Source organism: Bacillus rossius, chromosome 12 (assembly GCF_032445375.1).
Source record: "Bacillus rossius redtenbacheri isolate Brsri chromosome 12, Brsri_v3, whole genome shotgun sequence".
NCBI classification, from domain to species: Eukaryota; Metazoa; Arthropoda; class Insecta; order Phasmatodea; family Bacillidae; genus Bacillus; species Bacillus rossius.
Genome location: NC_086339.1, coordinates 13,899,197 through 13,916,074, shown reverse-complemented (window position 1 = coordinate 13,916,074; position 16,878 = coordinate 13,899,197). Strand labels below are relative to the sequence as shown.

At 40.9% G+C, this 16,878-nt stretch overlaps 1 protein-coding gene across 7 annotated transcripts in view; it reads right to left on the bottom strand.

Moving 5' to 3' along the window:
- LOC134537572 (ensconsin-like) overlaps positions 1 to 16,258 on the bottom strand; it is a 166,642-nt gene extending 150,384 nt beyond the window's left edge. For 4 of the 7 annotated variants that reach the window (XM_063378158.1, XM_063378159.1, XM_063378149.1 and 1 more), the window contains exon 1: positions 16,046 to 16,256. In XM_063378158.1, coding sequence (XP_063234228.1) covers positions 16,046 to 16,220 — 175 coding nt within the window. In that variant the 5' untranslated portion in view covers positions 16,221 to 16,256. Of the gene's footprint in view, positions 1 to 16,045 lie in introns of all 7 variants that reach the window. The other 3 variants (XM_063378147.1, XM_063378152.1, XM_063378157.1) reach the window with 2 other exon arrangements.
- Between the last annotated feature and the right edge of the window lie 620 nt (positions 16,259 to 16,878).

Sequence of the window (16,878 nt, the reverse complement as noted above, 5' to 3'; positions counted from 1 at the left end):
AGAGCCGAGAGAGTCGGCGTCCCTCGCGAGAGATCAAGGTGCGCGTGTGTACCAGGCGGACACCCGCGCCGCGTCAGCCCTCCGGGAACAAGAGGCCACTGCTGCCAACCCCAGCACGCTTCGGCGTCGGCTGGCGGCGTCAGCCACTCGACACTCCCAGGTGCACCTCCTCCTCATCGTTACCAACACCTGAATCACAGGCAGTCTCCTGGCTGAATCCTTTCTCTCGACGCTCTTAGGTACACTTGCTCATTGGTACCAACGCCTGAATCATAGGCTGTCTCCGAAAACCTTCTTTCCTTTCTCTCGACGCTCTTAGGTACACCTCCTCATCTGTACCAACACCTGAATCATAGGCTGTCTCCGAAAACCTTCTTTCCTTTCTCTCGACGCTCTTAGGTACACCTCCTCATCTGTACCAACACCTGAATCATAGGCTGTCTCCGAAAACCTTCTTTCCTTTCTCTCGACGCTCTTAGGTACACCTCCTCATCTGTACCAACACCTGAATCATAGGCTGTCTCCGAAAACCTTCTTTCCTTTCTCTCGACGCTCTTAGGTACACCTCCTCATCTGTACCAACACCTGAATCATAGGCTGTCTCCGAAAACCTTCTTTCCTTTCTCTCGACGCTCTTAGGTACACCTCCTCATCTGTACCAACACCTGAATCATAGGCTGTCTCCGAAAACCTTCTTTCCTTTCTCTCGACGCTCTTAGGTACACCTCCTCATCTGTACCAACACCTGAATCATAGGCTGTCTCCGAAAACCTTCTTTCCTTTCTCTCGACGCTCTTAGGTAAACCTCCTCATCTGTACCAACGCCTGAATCATAGGCTGTCTCCGAAAACCTTCTTTCCTTTCTCTCGACGCTCTTAGGTACACCTCCTCATCTGTACCAACACCTGAATCATAGGCTGTCTCCGAAAACCTTCTTTCCTTTCTCTCGACGCTCTTAGGTAAACCTCCTCATCTGTACCAACGCCTGAATCATAGGCTGTCTCCGAAAACCTTCTTTCCTTTCTCTCGACGCTCTTAGGTACACCTCCTCATTGGTACCAACGCCTGAATCATAGGCTGTCTCTGAACACTTTCTTTCCTTTCTACCATTTCCAGTTTTACATATTATTTTAATACAATAATAATATATTAATACATTATTAACAATACATTAGTACATTACAAAGATTTTCCTTCTAAACAAGTCCTTATGTAAAGTTTTTTTTTTATGAACTTGAAGGTACTTGAAGGTACTTAAAGCATGAAACGTTGTTTACAGTTAAGGATTCTTAAGTAGCCTTCATCTTAGAACCTTCCATTTATAGTATATATCACAAACTAATAAAAATTAGGTTTTTCCAAAAAACCCGGAAACTCGGGTCACTCGCACATATATTTTGTTAAGTGTTATTATTTCCTGTAAAACATGGTGCTTTGTGTAAACGATGTAAATAAAATAAAATAAAATAATGAAGCCGTAACGACATCCGAAATTTCAGTGAAGCGGACTGTAGTTGTGTGCGTGTGTTCGCCCGCGACAAATAACACAGACGGCCCTGCCCGGTCCCAATAAACGCGGCGCTTGTACTGACGAACTGTCACGAGGGAGGGATGAGGGATGACACAGGCAGTAATCTGTCCCACGGGGTGAGGGGGGCAGAGGGGAGGTCGCGACATCATGTTCCCCGAGCGAGGTACGGCAGAGCCGGTGCGCCACTGCGCCATGCTCGAGTTGCTCTCGTAGAGACCAGCGAGCTGATGGTCTTCCCGGCATCTCGACGAGGAGCAAAGCAACGACGGTAGAAATTTTTTCCTAAAATAAAAAATACTTCAAAAGGTATTATTTTGATATCAATCAACATGCATGTGTTGCCTGACGTATTGTAAGTAAATTGGGTTCATATGTGCAGCACGAGGTTCACATGCATGACCTGTACATAATTATATGGGATTTTAAAGTAACTTATTACTTCGGCTAAATTCGGTGATTTTTAGGACTGATATAATGTAGAGTAATTAAAAAAAAATTGGTTGTCTGTAAAGTCGGTTTAAGTACGGAAGATAGTTTAACGTGACGTCATAACAAAACATTGATGAAATAATTACATACTTTTATGAATAAAATTGAATCATTTTTATTGAACTATCACTATTTTAGAAAATGACGGGCACTGCGTTCGTCTCCAGCACGGGTGGAAAAAAAAATTAACTGTTATGGTAGGTTACCCCTACCTAACACGATTTTGCCCCTAAACGGCAGGACATCTGCGAAACGGTCAAGTCAAGAGGGTTGTATAACACTCAGGTATTGACAACTCCTCTATAGCTACGAGAGAATCGCTGGTGGCCACGTGCTTAGTAACAGCTAAGCGAACGGCTATACATAACTGTAACACGAGCAGGGGCGTATGCAGAATTTCATTTGTTGAAGGTGAAGATGGGACAGAACCTATTTGCCTGCTGCTGGCTTTTTTTCCCCCTTTTGTTGGTAAGAAATATATATATTTTTTCCTTTAACTATTTCAAGGGGAGAATACACACCCTTTTTGTACGCCCTTGAGAATGAGCCAAAAACAACCCTAAGATTGCAATTCAAAAGTTAAAACTGTTTCTACAATGCAAACCCTACACTTAAGCCAATGTTTTAAACGTTTAGACGATGAGCTGACTGGTTACCACGTGATCATGCAAATGCAGCCTCTCCCCTCGGTCAAAATGGACAATCCCCTCTATCTGTTAATGATGTTCATGTGATGTTTGATTGCCGGTTTTACTTCTGGGGAAAAAGGTGATATACCCAGTTTTTACAAATTTCGAAAGAAATATTGTGTAAAATAAATTAGAATTAGATTCGTAGATAATTAAATCCATTACCTCGAATTATTTACATTTACTAAGACTACAATATTTTACTTATCTGTATTTCCCATGCTTATTTCTCCCAAACTCAGTCAAACTGATATCGCTATCCATAACATAGGTACTTATTTGCCAAATATGTACAAATAGTTATAAATTTCTCCATTCACCTATTCATATTAATTGAGTTGACAAAAATGGCAGCATGAAAAGTTTCTCTACATTCAAAACCAAACTGCCATGGATAATATATATACAACTTTACCTTAGTAACACACAATATTACACAACGAGAATACACATGATTACTGAAACACTTATAACAGAAACTGCTTTTCTGCAGACACAAAATAAATTTAGCTATTTATGTTAAGTATGGTACCTCACGCCTGATTAACTAGCAACATCAAGACTAGAGCACTATGAATTCTTTTCAATAACAATTTCCTGTCAACTATCAGGAGCGTTCCGAACAGTGTCGTGGGAGGTGTTTTGACGCTGACCTGGACGTAAACACACGCCGCTGATAACATTGTCCCGGGGAACTAGCTTGGGCAGCACAAGAGTTGTTTCCATGCAATCGCCCTCGTGTTAGCACTGTGAAAAAAAAAAAAATGTACAGTCTGTGTCACGTGTCTTCACAAATTTTACAGTTCTTACCAATGGTCAACGTATCTCATGTCACTGCTGTTTCAACAGCACTGTGAAAATAATGTACAGTCTGTGTCACATAACTGTCTTCGCAAATTTTACAGTTCTTACCAATGGTCAACATATCTTGTGCCACTGCTGTGTCAACAGCACTGTGAAAATAATGTAGTCCTATAAAATTTTTTAACGTGTTGTTTATGGTTTGTCTACTGACCTACAAATATGTGTTATTTGTGTGTTTTCTGTTTATCTATATGTGTGCCTACCTTAAAACTCTTTGTTTTTTGGTGGTATTTTCGACAAACCAGAAAGAAAAAAAAATATTTCTGGAATAGTTTCAGTGTTATTGGTTGCTTGGAAAAAATGAACTCGCTGGACAGTCAGTTTAGATTTTCTTCCTTTTTTTTTTGTGGCAAGATTCTTTTGAAAAAAAAAATTCAACTTCATAAAAACTTTTCCTTTCAATTTTTTTTTAAGTTTCAAAAACAGGTTTCCAACTGTTAGTAGACTTATAACAAACAAATAAACAAATGAATACGAGCCCCACCCAGAAAGTTCTGAAGTTCTCCGAAGTTTACCGAACGCTCGTGAAACAAACAAAAAAAAAAATAGAGGAGAGTTAGAAATGATGCAGCACACTTGCATACATACCTTCAACCTCAGCAAAAGGAAAATCATGTTTCCTATACCTAAAAAACACAATAAGCAAGAAGTTTCACTCCGGTAAACTTCGGAACTGTCCCGGGTCGTGGTCGTGGCTGTCCCGGCGGCGCAACCAGTGGGAAGGAGGAAGGGGGGAGAGAGACGGGCAGCTGGCGTCTCTCGAGCGACGCGGGACGAGCAGCAACCGACTACTTGACGCCGAGATGAGGTCACGTCTCTACGTACTCGTTCTTAACACGTTTAACGGGGCTTTCTGGGCCGCCTGCCAGCCCGCCGGCACGGGCTACATGCTCTCCGCACGACTCATTCTGACGGCATCGCCTAGCCGTGTCCTCTTCCTGTTACACGACGGGTCGTTACCGCAACGCCGAAATACCACAACGCCGAACGTACAATAACGCCGAATGCCAAATTGGCCGCAACGCCGACAGCTAGAAAACTGCTGTGTACCACAACGCCAAAATACAGTAACGCCGAAAAAAATTTTCTGCGGGGAAGGGGGGGGGGGGGGCGGCCACAGGAGCAAAAAGGAAAAACAACTGAATGAATTTGTGTGCTAACCTTGCCTAACCTAACCTTCGTGGCAGTCCTGCAACGACATTTTTCGGCGTTAATGTATTTCGGCGTTGTGGTAATTCGGCGTTGTGGTACACAGCAGTTTTCTAGCTGTCGGCGTTGTAGTCAATTTGGCATTCGGCGTTATGGTTTTCGGCGTTATTGTACGTTCGGCGTTGTGGTGCGTCCCCTTACAGGGTCCTCTACGCGAGAGAAGAGCATAGCCGCCACAAGGGTGGGGCTGGGTGGGTGAACACCTGGGTCCAGTGCCCGGGTCCGACTCTGATTATTTTTAAATGTTTAACTATTATAATTTTTACAAACTATAAAAAAACATTGAATATTTTATAAATAAAGCTTAGTTGGGACTTATATAACAGTAAACATAATTATACCCTGTATTTTCAGGTTAAACAACATTCTAAAAAGAGTGTAGGTAAGAAATAACCATTCAATTATAATGTAGCAAGAGACTGTAAAATTCGGGGGGGGGGGGGGCTGTCTCCGATCCTGGGACCAGGTCCCGTAATTGAATGTGGGGGCCATGGAGAAGAGAGAATGAGAAGAAAAAAAATTGCGGAGATGCAAGTCGGGTTTCTCGTAATGAACTTTATTTCGCAAGGAGTTTCAAACATGTTAACATTTAAATACCGTTAAAATACTCAAACAAACACCTGAATTAACTTTTTTTCGTACTTTTTTTGTATCTCTTACAGCGTCGTTCCGTCTGTTTTCAGCGGACAAGGTAGTTTCTGTCAAAGTGGCATAAAGTTTAACACAAATACACGTGTCTCTCGCCCGTGGATTAGTTTCAAAAACGATACACGGCCCTCTCGAAATGAGTGAAGTTGGCCACCTCAACTCTAGTTCGTTTTTTTTTCCCCCCCACCTTTCTAACGCAAAACTTGTTCCTCCGCAGTGTGAAGTTGTCGCTCGCGGAGGCAGGCGGGCGGGCAACATCGTTACCAAACCTCCCTCCGGGGTCACGGGAACACCAACACAGCCGACGGGCTACGCGGGTTGTTTGTGAAACTGGGCGGAAGTTTACCCGGCTCGTGTTTCTGCCGCCGCGACATGCATGACGTGGCCGTCTTGGGAACTCTGTAACTTTCCCCGCTGCCTCTACCCAGAGCTACCTCGGCGCTCACGCCTGCACTGGACTTTCTGACGTGATTACGTCTTATAAATCCATGAACGCCGGCTGCTGCACGCACGAAAAAGTGTCACGTTCCGCCTGAGCCGAGCGTGCAAGAATCGGCCAACCACCGTGCGAGAAAACATCATCTATAATATCAAACAGGTTAAGGCGGGCTTTTTAACTAATTGTTCGTGATTACATTTAAACAAATTTAAATTAAATTTGCAAAAAAAATGTAAATAATATTTGAAAATTAAAAACTATGCAATTTTTCATCAATGTTTTCTTATGACGTTAACACGTAAAATTATCGTCCGTAAACCGACTTTCCAGACAACCCCCTTTTTTTAATTTGTAAATGGAGCACGTATGTTCGTTCGTGTGAAATTACCGATATCCCCATATTTGTACATTTACATGAAAACGACCGTATCACCACAAAAAAAGAAGTCCTCGTAGTAATACTGCTTTCTGATTATTACCCGGGCGTTAATGATTTATGTTGTCGCAGTACCTCAAATAGTTAAAAATTATTTGACAACCTTTCCCTGAATTAACTTTCCAGAGTTAACTGCGCAATGAAACATCAATTAAAATATAAAATGATGCGTCAATTTTCATAACAAATACTAAGTATTATCTTTCTTGTAGTATTACAAACTACTTCTCGGATTCTGGTTTCCAAAAACAAATCTTTTGTAAAAGTACAGGCAGGCGAAGGTAGAGCCTGGGTCTCGGATCTGACAGTTATCAATAGCAGTACCAGTGGTGCCAATTTCCCCCAACTGTCACTTGCAAAGCAACACGTGTTATTTGTCCACGAGCACCGCCAAACACTACAAACACTGCTGACAGACCAACAGTTGAAGAAGGGGCTAACGTAGGCCACTGGTACTATTTTTGAGAACCGTCAAATTTGAAACGAGTTAAGGCCCGTCTACAATTGCAACTTCCTAAACTGTGTCCGACGGACTCTGATCACTGCCTGGTCCACGTGACCCTATGACGTCATGCGTGGTGTGGGCGGTGGTCCGACAATCTCCCTGGTTCGAATACACTTGCCAACTTGAACATTTTGTCCCAATCTGTGTCCTTTGATAGCATTGAAGAATTAACACTCGTGATATTTTTTTTTTCCCTGTTTCAGTTTCAAAAGGCATCAGAAAATAACATACATTTATTACTGAATAAATAAATATTTCTAACCTCCCACAATTTCACAAGTTAACTAAATATTCAAATCTTAGCTACGTACACAGCTACACACAAGTACAAAGCATGAAAACAGTAAACAAAAACAATCTATATTCGGACATCGAACACAATTGTAGACAGGGCTGTTTTCCGTGTGATGATGTGACGTCATTCACATTAGAATAAGGTCACAGACCGGCCGCAGGTTCTGACTATTGTAGACGGGCCTTAACAGGGCACAGACAGTAATGAAAACTACATAACACATTTAAAATGCAGATCCTTCAAAACACGCTTTTTTTTTCAGGTGGTACATATATATTATTTGGCTTCATCATTTGATACAAAACAAACACACGCACACAAACACACCAGGTACATTGGAAAACAATCGGCCATGGGTAACACACAGTAATTTTTGTTTGTTTTTTTGAGTAACCTGTTATCACTCAAGAACTGGAACACGTGTTATTACGAAATTAACTACTTATTACATCCCAAGTTAGTAAGATCTGCACGCTTTACAATATCACAAGTAAGCACTGACGTAATACTTCTGTACTACTGTTACTATTCTTGTAATTGTACAAAAGAGACAAGCTTACAAAATAAATTTGTACATTTACAAACATTTGTATTTTTAAAAAAAATACTCAGTTCAGATTTTTTTTTTTTTTTAGCTGCTGCTGTGCAGTAAGAAACCCTTGTAGCATTTGCCTGGAGTGACTTCCGGAAAACTGGAGAACCGAGATCAACATGAGACTAGACTTCACAGACACGTAAGGAACACACGATAGCGTTTCTCATCCGTAATAATGCTGTGGGCATTTGCTTCCTCTTTCCAATGCTCTATTTTGTCACTAGTTCTGCCTGGCCTTGTTTCCGTGTGCTGTTGCCAGATATACACCAGAGAGCACAGTTATTTAGACACAACTTCATAATGCAAGGAAACCTTTTTTTATGTATCTGAAATATTGTATTTTGTAAAGTAAAATTTGGAATGAGAATTTCGTAAATACTATTTCCTGTTGTGTTCCATCACGAGCATCTTTATCTTATTTCCAATGAGTGGGAATTGAAAAACACCATCTTGTTTAGAAATAAATTAAAAATTAATTTTTATTCGTGTGAACGATCGGTTAGGTGAGATACATTACAAATACTATTAAATAATAACATATTTTTTTACATTAAGTTAGCTACATCTTAAATAGGTAATTACTAACCAACCATTAATATTATTTTACAGCATTTTTAGTGTAGCCATCCAAACCTAACCAACCATACAGGGTTTTGAAACTATTTTAAATGAAGCTAACCTAACCATTTCTCACGATACCACAAATTTGTAATATTTACACCAAACCTTAAAATGTTAAACTACTAACATATAAAACTTTTTTTTTAATTTTCGGGAATGAGGCTTTCCTTCGGCATTATAAGCATAAGACGTATAGCAAAATACCCAATCAATGAAATTCAAAATTCAAATCATAAGACGTGTTGATTTCAGATGGAACAGAATTGGGGCGTGTGCGAATGCGGCCTCGGACAAACATCCCCGTGGCTGTGCAGGCTGACAGTTGGGGGAAACTGCGGGATCCGAGACGCGCTGGATGACGCAAGGTGCACGCTGCAACTGTCGACGCCACGTCGTGTCGCGAACAAGAGGGGGCCCGCCCGGTCTTGTTGCATCAGGGGCGCTCCGTGGGACCAGACACACGACCCGCTCTCCCCCGAGTGAAGGCAGTCGACCCCACCACCAACCACCACCGTGCCACGTGACGTAACCGCCGACCGCTGAACCACCGCACGCGGGAAATGCAGCCCGCGCGCATGCGCGCGGCGAACCCGACTTAACTAAACCCTGCACTCACAATCATCGGGAAGCCTAAGATGTACATCAAGTTCTGTCCCTGCCCGAACACGCCCGAATATTCACCTTCGACCAACCTCGGGTTCATTTATATATATTTCTCTGTTTATTTTAATGTAGCTATACTAACCTAACTAACCGTCCATAGTGTTTTAAAGTGTTTTCATGTAGCTAACCTAACCGACCACTTTTAATATTTGAATTCATTTTTTCCTGCGCAAAATAAAACAAATCCCGAGGTTGGCCGAAGGAGAATATTCGGGCGTGTTCGGGCAGGGTCAGAACTTGATGAACATCTTAGGCTTCTCCACAAATCATCCGCCTCATCCGTCCATCACGTGACATGCAGCCAATCAGACGGCCCGGAAAAGTCCATCCGTCCGTTCGTCCGTCAAAACCTTACCAAGCTTTTTTAACTTCAAACGGACGGAAGGACGAAATAACCTCCAAAATGTTAGCAAGATACCTATTGCCTGCGACATTTACTGTCTTGTAAGATTTTTTTTAAGTATATTTATTTGTTTAAGCTGCTTACTGTACATCAAATGTTATTAACATACGTTTGAACATTTTTTTTTAACAAATTAAAATATTTTAATAAATATCAGAGCGAAATTTTTTTTTTTTTTAATTATTCATTAGGTGCTTAACTTTCATGATCAATATAATATATCTATACAAGATAAAATTTCACCAGTATCTAAGATTTTTGGTCTGTTGGTAGCATTAAAATGAAAAAAAGTATTTGACGGACGTGCGGGTGATTGTGGATATTCCCGGATGGATAGCCACCCTGGACAGGACTGGTTGTCAGGTAGTCGATTTCGAAACTTTAATCTAGCTGCAATGTACAAAACGTACAACAGCCTTTGTTTGATTAACGCACAATAGGTTGACGGCGTTTGTATGCTAATACGGTTTTCGTTCACAAGTTTATGCCATGTTTTTCTTTCTCCCCTCCATTTTTTCCATGGTTTCCCCGAGATCACATCACACAAATAGAGGCATGGTTCTATGCCATACACGCCACACGCTATTTTGATTTTCCCGCCAATATCCCCTGATTTGAACTGAATATTTCCATCGCAAATAACATTACGGTCGACCTCATGGAACGTCAATAATAAAATTTAAAAAAATAAATAGCTACCAACGAATTATATATTAAGTTTCATTTCAGGCGTCTACATAAATTTACAAACCATCCCCCCCCTCCCCCCAAGGCTTACAAATCCTATGAGGAATTTTCATCAAAATTCTATTTTGTACAGGGAAGGAGGAGACGATATAATTTTATTCTTAACACCCGTGATAAAACACCCTTTCATTATTAATTTTTAATTCCTCTTCACACAAGCCACAAAACCACTTATCCCCATAGGGGGTTTGAAAAGAAAGGAAAAAAAAAAGCATAAATTAGATTTCCAGGGAAGGTTTGGGAAGGGGGGACGAAAGGCAGAAACTAAAATGATGAGCATATACATTACTGGTACGCGATGGATATAACGAAATTTTTTTCTCGCTTCACCCCTATGTTGAAATGTTTTATAATACTGCATCTACAAAATTTACATTTGAGATACTTTAAACCAAAGCTAGGATATCTGGAAAACCCACTGGCATGTACGTAAAATAACAGCCACCAAAATGCCGCCATACGTCTTTGGCAGATAAGAGAGAGAAAAAAAATTGGAAAACTTGAAGAAGACGCATCCTTCATATCCCACCTCTACCCCACAAACTTTCTGAATAAACTTCCGCCTACAAACGCCATCAGCAGGAAGTTTCAGATTCCAAAAGTCTTTTTTCACTCTCGCTGTGTATGAAAATATAATTACGGGGTGCTCTATGGTAAGATGGGTCTGGTGTAATTTAAAAACTTTAGGAGACCAGGTTAAAAATATTTTCGCAGCCTGTAACAAACCATGTGTACTATAATGTGAAAATTTAAAGTTTGCACAGATCTAACAATCCTGTGATACACTATAAATTATGAATCAATAAAGAAAACATTTAATATTTGTACCGTGATATCCAAGTTTTCTTTTTGGCTAGGATATTTCGACGTGCTAAATTAAAACAGCAAGAAACATGAACAACAGGAACAAAGAATAAGTATAGGATCATGCCACCAGGATCAAATGATATGTAACAATTCCCTGATTTTGCACTTAATCATTTGAACAGCAATTTTTGTTAGCTTATTTTCTAACAAAACGGATATACATGCTAGTGAGCAAACTACACGACTTGTTTTAAGATAATTTACACACGGTCTGTATGTGCTAATCACGTGTAAAACATTTCTGCAATTATACAAAAAAAAAATTATAAAATTCCTTGCTGTTTTTTTTTTTTCGTACCTCCGACCAAAAGGTATTCGTGAATGACCCTGCAATTATCTGGACTAACGACATGTCTCAACGAAGGGCCATACATTCGTGGACAGTTCTTGAAAGGCAGAGGGCACATGAATCACCCTTCTTCGAGGGCTTGAAGTCTTTCTCCCTTCACGACGGTCGCGACCCTTAGCCCTTCGACCGTTTCAAAGGAAGCCCAGCACCATGAAAGGGCGCCGTTCATTCCGAGCGCCCCGCCCCCCAATAAACCGCAGCCCCCCTCGAGAGGGCTTTACCAAGCGGCAGATGCCGAACACACTCGCCCGTAACTCAAAACACGGCGACAACTCTGCTGCGAAGCCTCGGGCCAACTCTGCGGTGTCGCCTCTGTGGAGTGGCGCGCAGTTTTCTCGTCGTGCTTCCAACAACACTCAATTTTGAGCAGTAACCATAATATTATACGGCGGAAAAATTAAGATAAAGGTGTGATGCACATACCTAAAGCACTTTTACAAATCCCTACAGGGAATTTCATGCTTAAAAATTACTCTGAAAACACCTTTTTTTTAAAGCCATTTTCACTCTAAGAAATAAATTGAAAGCAAAACAGGGAAAAGTATTACCATTCCGACCTCAACGTATTCTTAAATGCTTTTCCTGAATTGACAACATACATATAATATGTTAAGCATTTTTTAAATAGTTTTAAGGCTGTATGTCCCGTTACAAAACGTTATTTTATTTTTACGTTTAACACGGTTAAACGTGTAGACTTTTGAGTCACCGAACTTCAACAAAATGATAACACGCACACACACACGCACACACACACACACACACATATATATATATATATATGTGTGTGTGTGTGTGTGTTATTTTATAAACACATATAGTGCATGCTTTCTGCATAATTAGCTGGCAAAGTTTAATTTTTAACAAATTTCGTGCAGTATGGATAAGGAAAACCAAATGGAAATAAATACTGAGAATTTTTGGGCGACTACTGCGTGATATGGTTAAGCCTTTTAAAGTCATAAAAATTTTGACGATTTTCAAAGACCGGAAATATGTAAAAAAAAATTAATCTGAAAGAAATTAAACCACATGACGTCAAATTGACTAAAACCTAAAAAGTTCAATTTTTAAATTAAATTTCATCCTCCTCATTCCTCATCCCTACTGCAAAAAAACGTTAAAAATGCAACTTTGCCAGCTAACCACGCACACACGCTAACACACTTAAAAAAATTCGGTAAGTTAAAAACCGCGTAGAACTTAAAACATGAAATAACAACGAACTGGGACGGGACGGGGTCGTTACCACAACGCCGAAATACCACAACGCCGAACGTACAATAACGCCGAATGCCAAATTGACCTCAACATCGTCAGCTAGAAAACTGCTGTGTATCACAACGTAGAAATACAGTAACGCCGAAAAATGTTGCTGCGGGGAGGGCCACAGGAGCAAAATGAAAAACAACTGAATGAATTTGTGTGCTAAACTTACCTAACCTAACCTTTGTGGCAGTCCTGCAATGACATTTTTCGGGGTTAATGTATTTCGGTGTTGCGGCACACAGCAGTTTTCTAGCTGTCGGCGTTGTAGTCAATTTGGCATTCGGCGTTATTGTACGTTCGGCGTTGTGGTATTTCGGCGTTGTGGTGCGTCCCCGGACGGGACATTCGCCCTCGAGTTCCGCAGTTCTGTCCGCCGTTGTGTGGGAGCCGGGAAGCGACGGTGTGACGTCACGGCGACGGCGTGACGTCACAGCGACGAGGCATGCGCGCCTTGCGGTAGGTCGATACACGCGTTGCCGCGATACCTTCACTTGTTCCTCGACCGCAAAAGCGCTACGGGCGCTTCGAGAAAGACGCGATGCAACAGCGAAATATGTCGCGTTAATGCGAACATACTGTTTTCACCTGCACGATAACCAAAAATAAATGATTGTATGTATATATGAATTTTACAGTTAGAAAGTAACGTTAATTAAAATTTGGTGAGAAAATTTGTGATCCAACAACTTAAGTAATAGGTATGATTCATATTTTCAAAATAAAATATATTTTGGGTTTAACCTAATACAGTTTAGCTTCACAAACATATTTAACGGCTTACTTTATTTTGATCTTGTACGTTAAAATACAATTGGATGTGTTACACAGAACAATTTCTCCCAGCAACGTTCCTCAAAGCTTAATGAACATTTTCTAAATCAAACATATTTTGGTAATCATACAGCATCACAAACAATATATTTCTTTCTTTATTTTAATATTTTTTTTTTAGATGCAACTGAATACGCAATAAGGAACAATTCCCATTAATAGTATGGCAAGAAACTGATATAATCAACTCTGCGTGTGAGACACAGCATTAACAATGTTTCTAGAACCGAGAGTGGTTTCGGTTCGAAGCCGATTGCAATTCAGGAGGTACAATCACCTCTGTTAGTTACCTCCCCCTCCCCCTAAACGTGTCCCCGTCATTCGAAACGCAATGCTAACAGTCGTGCTGACAGTTTCAGGTATTTTTTTTCTTTTAAATACGTGGCCTACAGCGATACGCCGAACAGCCAATGGGTCAATATGTGTCAGTGCAATCATCAATTTCAATCCGTGGGTAGTCAAATATCAGCAGGTAAATGTCACACCCATGCCTTACCCGGGACTCGAACCCAGGACCCCTCGCACCGTAAGCCGGTGTGCTTCCGACTACGCTACGGAGGTCGGCAGTTTCAGTAATCGCATGCCTAATGCTCGGGGTCTTAGAACGACAGCTCCCAAGGGGTTGCCTACGTTTGACATTTGATGCCATATGGAAGATGGATTTTTTTTAAGTTAGGAAAAATGATTTATGGCTGTTTCTTCAAAACAAATAAATTTACATACCACAGCAAAATTTAATCATCTAATTTTAAATGTGGCTTTATTTTTTAATTAATAAGAAAGACATTGTCACTAACTATAAGAATGCTATAAGGGGGAGCATAAAAAAAAGGTCTACGATTAAAAAGGGATGGAAGGGGAGAGGGTGGGGGGAAATAACCCTACGGCACGGTTGAGTTTAAATATTACTACAGTCTATCTAAAGCTTGAGTTTGTAGTAGAGCAAATGACACCCACTTTTACCAGATCGATACCACCCGTTTTGTTAACATTAAATACCTATATAATTTTGTATACCATCACTATTTGTAAAAAGTTAATTTTTTTAAATTTACTACTGGTTGGTTTTCCTGATTTCTTAAATTAGTGGATATTTAGAGTATTAATACAGTTGTGGTCATTCTGAAAGAAAAAAAAATCAATACTAAAGTACGCCAATTATTATTTCACAGGAGAAATGATTTGTAGCAGTCGGTCACTATTAATAACAAGGCATTCCATAAAATTATGTGATATGCACAAAAAAAATTTATTTTACTAAAACTTTTGAAACCAACATGACGTCATTCAGTTACATCTCTTATATGCATATAATCAGACAATTCTCTTGATGAAATACAAGGAAATGTATTAAAAAAAATTCTAATTACAAATTTTCTATGAAAATATACAAAGTTTCAGATAAAATATATACATAATTTTTTAATTGTATTACAAAGTTGTGTCTAAATCGTTTGTGCACAATGACGTAGGTACGTATGGCAACAGAGCACACCGAAACACTGGAAAGAGATAGTAAATGCACGCCGCGTCGTAATATATTTACCAAAGTTTATTTCAATTTTAATGACTAGCAAATCCCTAGATGCGTTGATACACCTCTTTTTTTTTTTTTTGTAATTTGTTTGTTGTTTGTTAATCTATCTAAATGTGTGTCTATAAATATCACTATATTACTCTATATACAAAAATCTCTCTACATCTCTATCCATACGAACACACACTCATTTATATATATTTTATCACCTATATTTTTTATCTCTCTTTTTACCTGTCACAGGTGTGGCAGAGGCGCGTATTCAAATGCAACGTTGTGTCAGAATTTAAAAGCAATCGGCGAAGAGCTTTCTGACATTTAAGATTTTCAACAAACATTTTTTTTTTATTTATACGGATGGATATGAATGATGAAAATAATCCTGGTGTAAGACTTGATGCAAGCTTTTGGACATACGCCATTGCCAAGCTCATGTATGTCTGTAGAAGAAACTACAAAAAAAAAACCAAAAGACAAAAACAAAAAAACACAAATTAAGCAAAAAAATTGCTGTTGTCAATAGGATATAAACACCACATAATATTCCATAACAGGAATATGATCAACGAACAAAGAAAAACAGTTTTTGTTTTTGTCTTATGGGTTTTTTGTAGTTTTCTTCTACAGACATACATGAGCTTAGCAATGGCGTATGTCCAGTGGCGTAGCCAGGATTTGTGTATGGGGGGGTGTTAAGAAGCATCCCCCCCCCAACGTATTAAAACGGGGGGTTCGGGGCGGTCCTTCACCGGGAAAATTTGGATTTTAAGGTGTAAAATAGTGTTATTTTAGCAGTTTTCGGTACTTAAATTTAAATATTGTAATGGTAAATTTTTTATTAATTTTAATATGAAATTTGTTTGAGTGATGAATAAGAAATTAATTTAAAAGATATGGTGCTAAAGGGGGGGGGGGGTGTTTGAACCCTCAACCCCCTCCCCCCCCCCCGGCTACGCCCCAGCGTATGTCCAAAAGCTTACATCAAGTCACGCACACTCCCATTGCACAAATCTTTCAAAGATAATCCCGGTGTAAGTGAGGGAGGACGGGCGACTCACACAGCCAGACGTTGCCCCGCGGGCCGTGGTGCAGCAGGCGGGCGCTGAAATCCAGCCCCGCCAGGTCGCGCCTCAGCTGCGCGCTGTCCATGCACAGCACGCGCTCCGGCAGCAGGAACAGGTGGTCGTGGTCGCCGTCGACGACGCCTCGCCCCGCCCCCTCGGCCGCCAGCATACCGTCTCAGCGCGCGGCTGCCATCGCGCCCCACCCGCACCGCGAGCAAGCCACAACAAACAACGGCCGAGACGCGAACACGCGCGCTGAGATCCCCCGCCGCGAGCACCGGACGGTCGGCGACTGCCCGACTGCGGTTTCGCGCGCCCGCCGACAGGGCGCAGGCGCGTTCCCCCGGCCTCCCCGAGCGCGAACCGAGCGCGCCCGAACCTTCCCGAAGGCCCCCCCCGAGACAAAACACCGCGCGCGCGGGACTGGGTCGACCTCGCGTCCCCGCCGACTCAAACTAGGCACGTGCGTGAAACGTGGAGGTCAGCCCCTGACTAGACGTCTAGGTCAGGCGCGGGGAACGACGCACGGATGTACACTTTGACTGTCGCTTGTTTGCACATTCCTTCTTCAAGTCTCCCGCACACAGAATAAGGAGGCAGGATGTCCACAGTTAGTACTTTCGTACTAGATCTAGTACTTTTTTTCTCTTTAATATAATAATATTACAGTAACTCCAATATGTTTTATTATTAAGCGTAATTATTTTTTTAAAAACTATGGAATGTATGTGTGTGTGGTGTGATATTTAAGTTAGAGCATTGCAATTTATTATAACTTCCGAAATTGTTAAAACCATAAATTATAATTTAGTACTATTTTTTTCAAA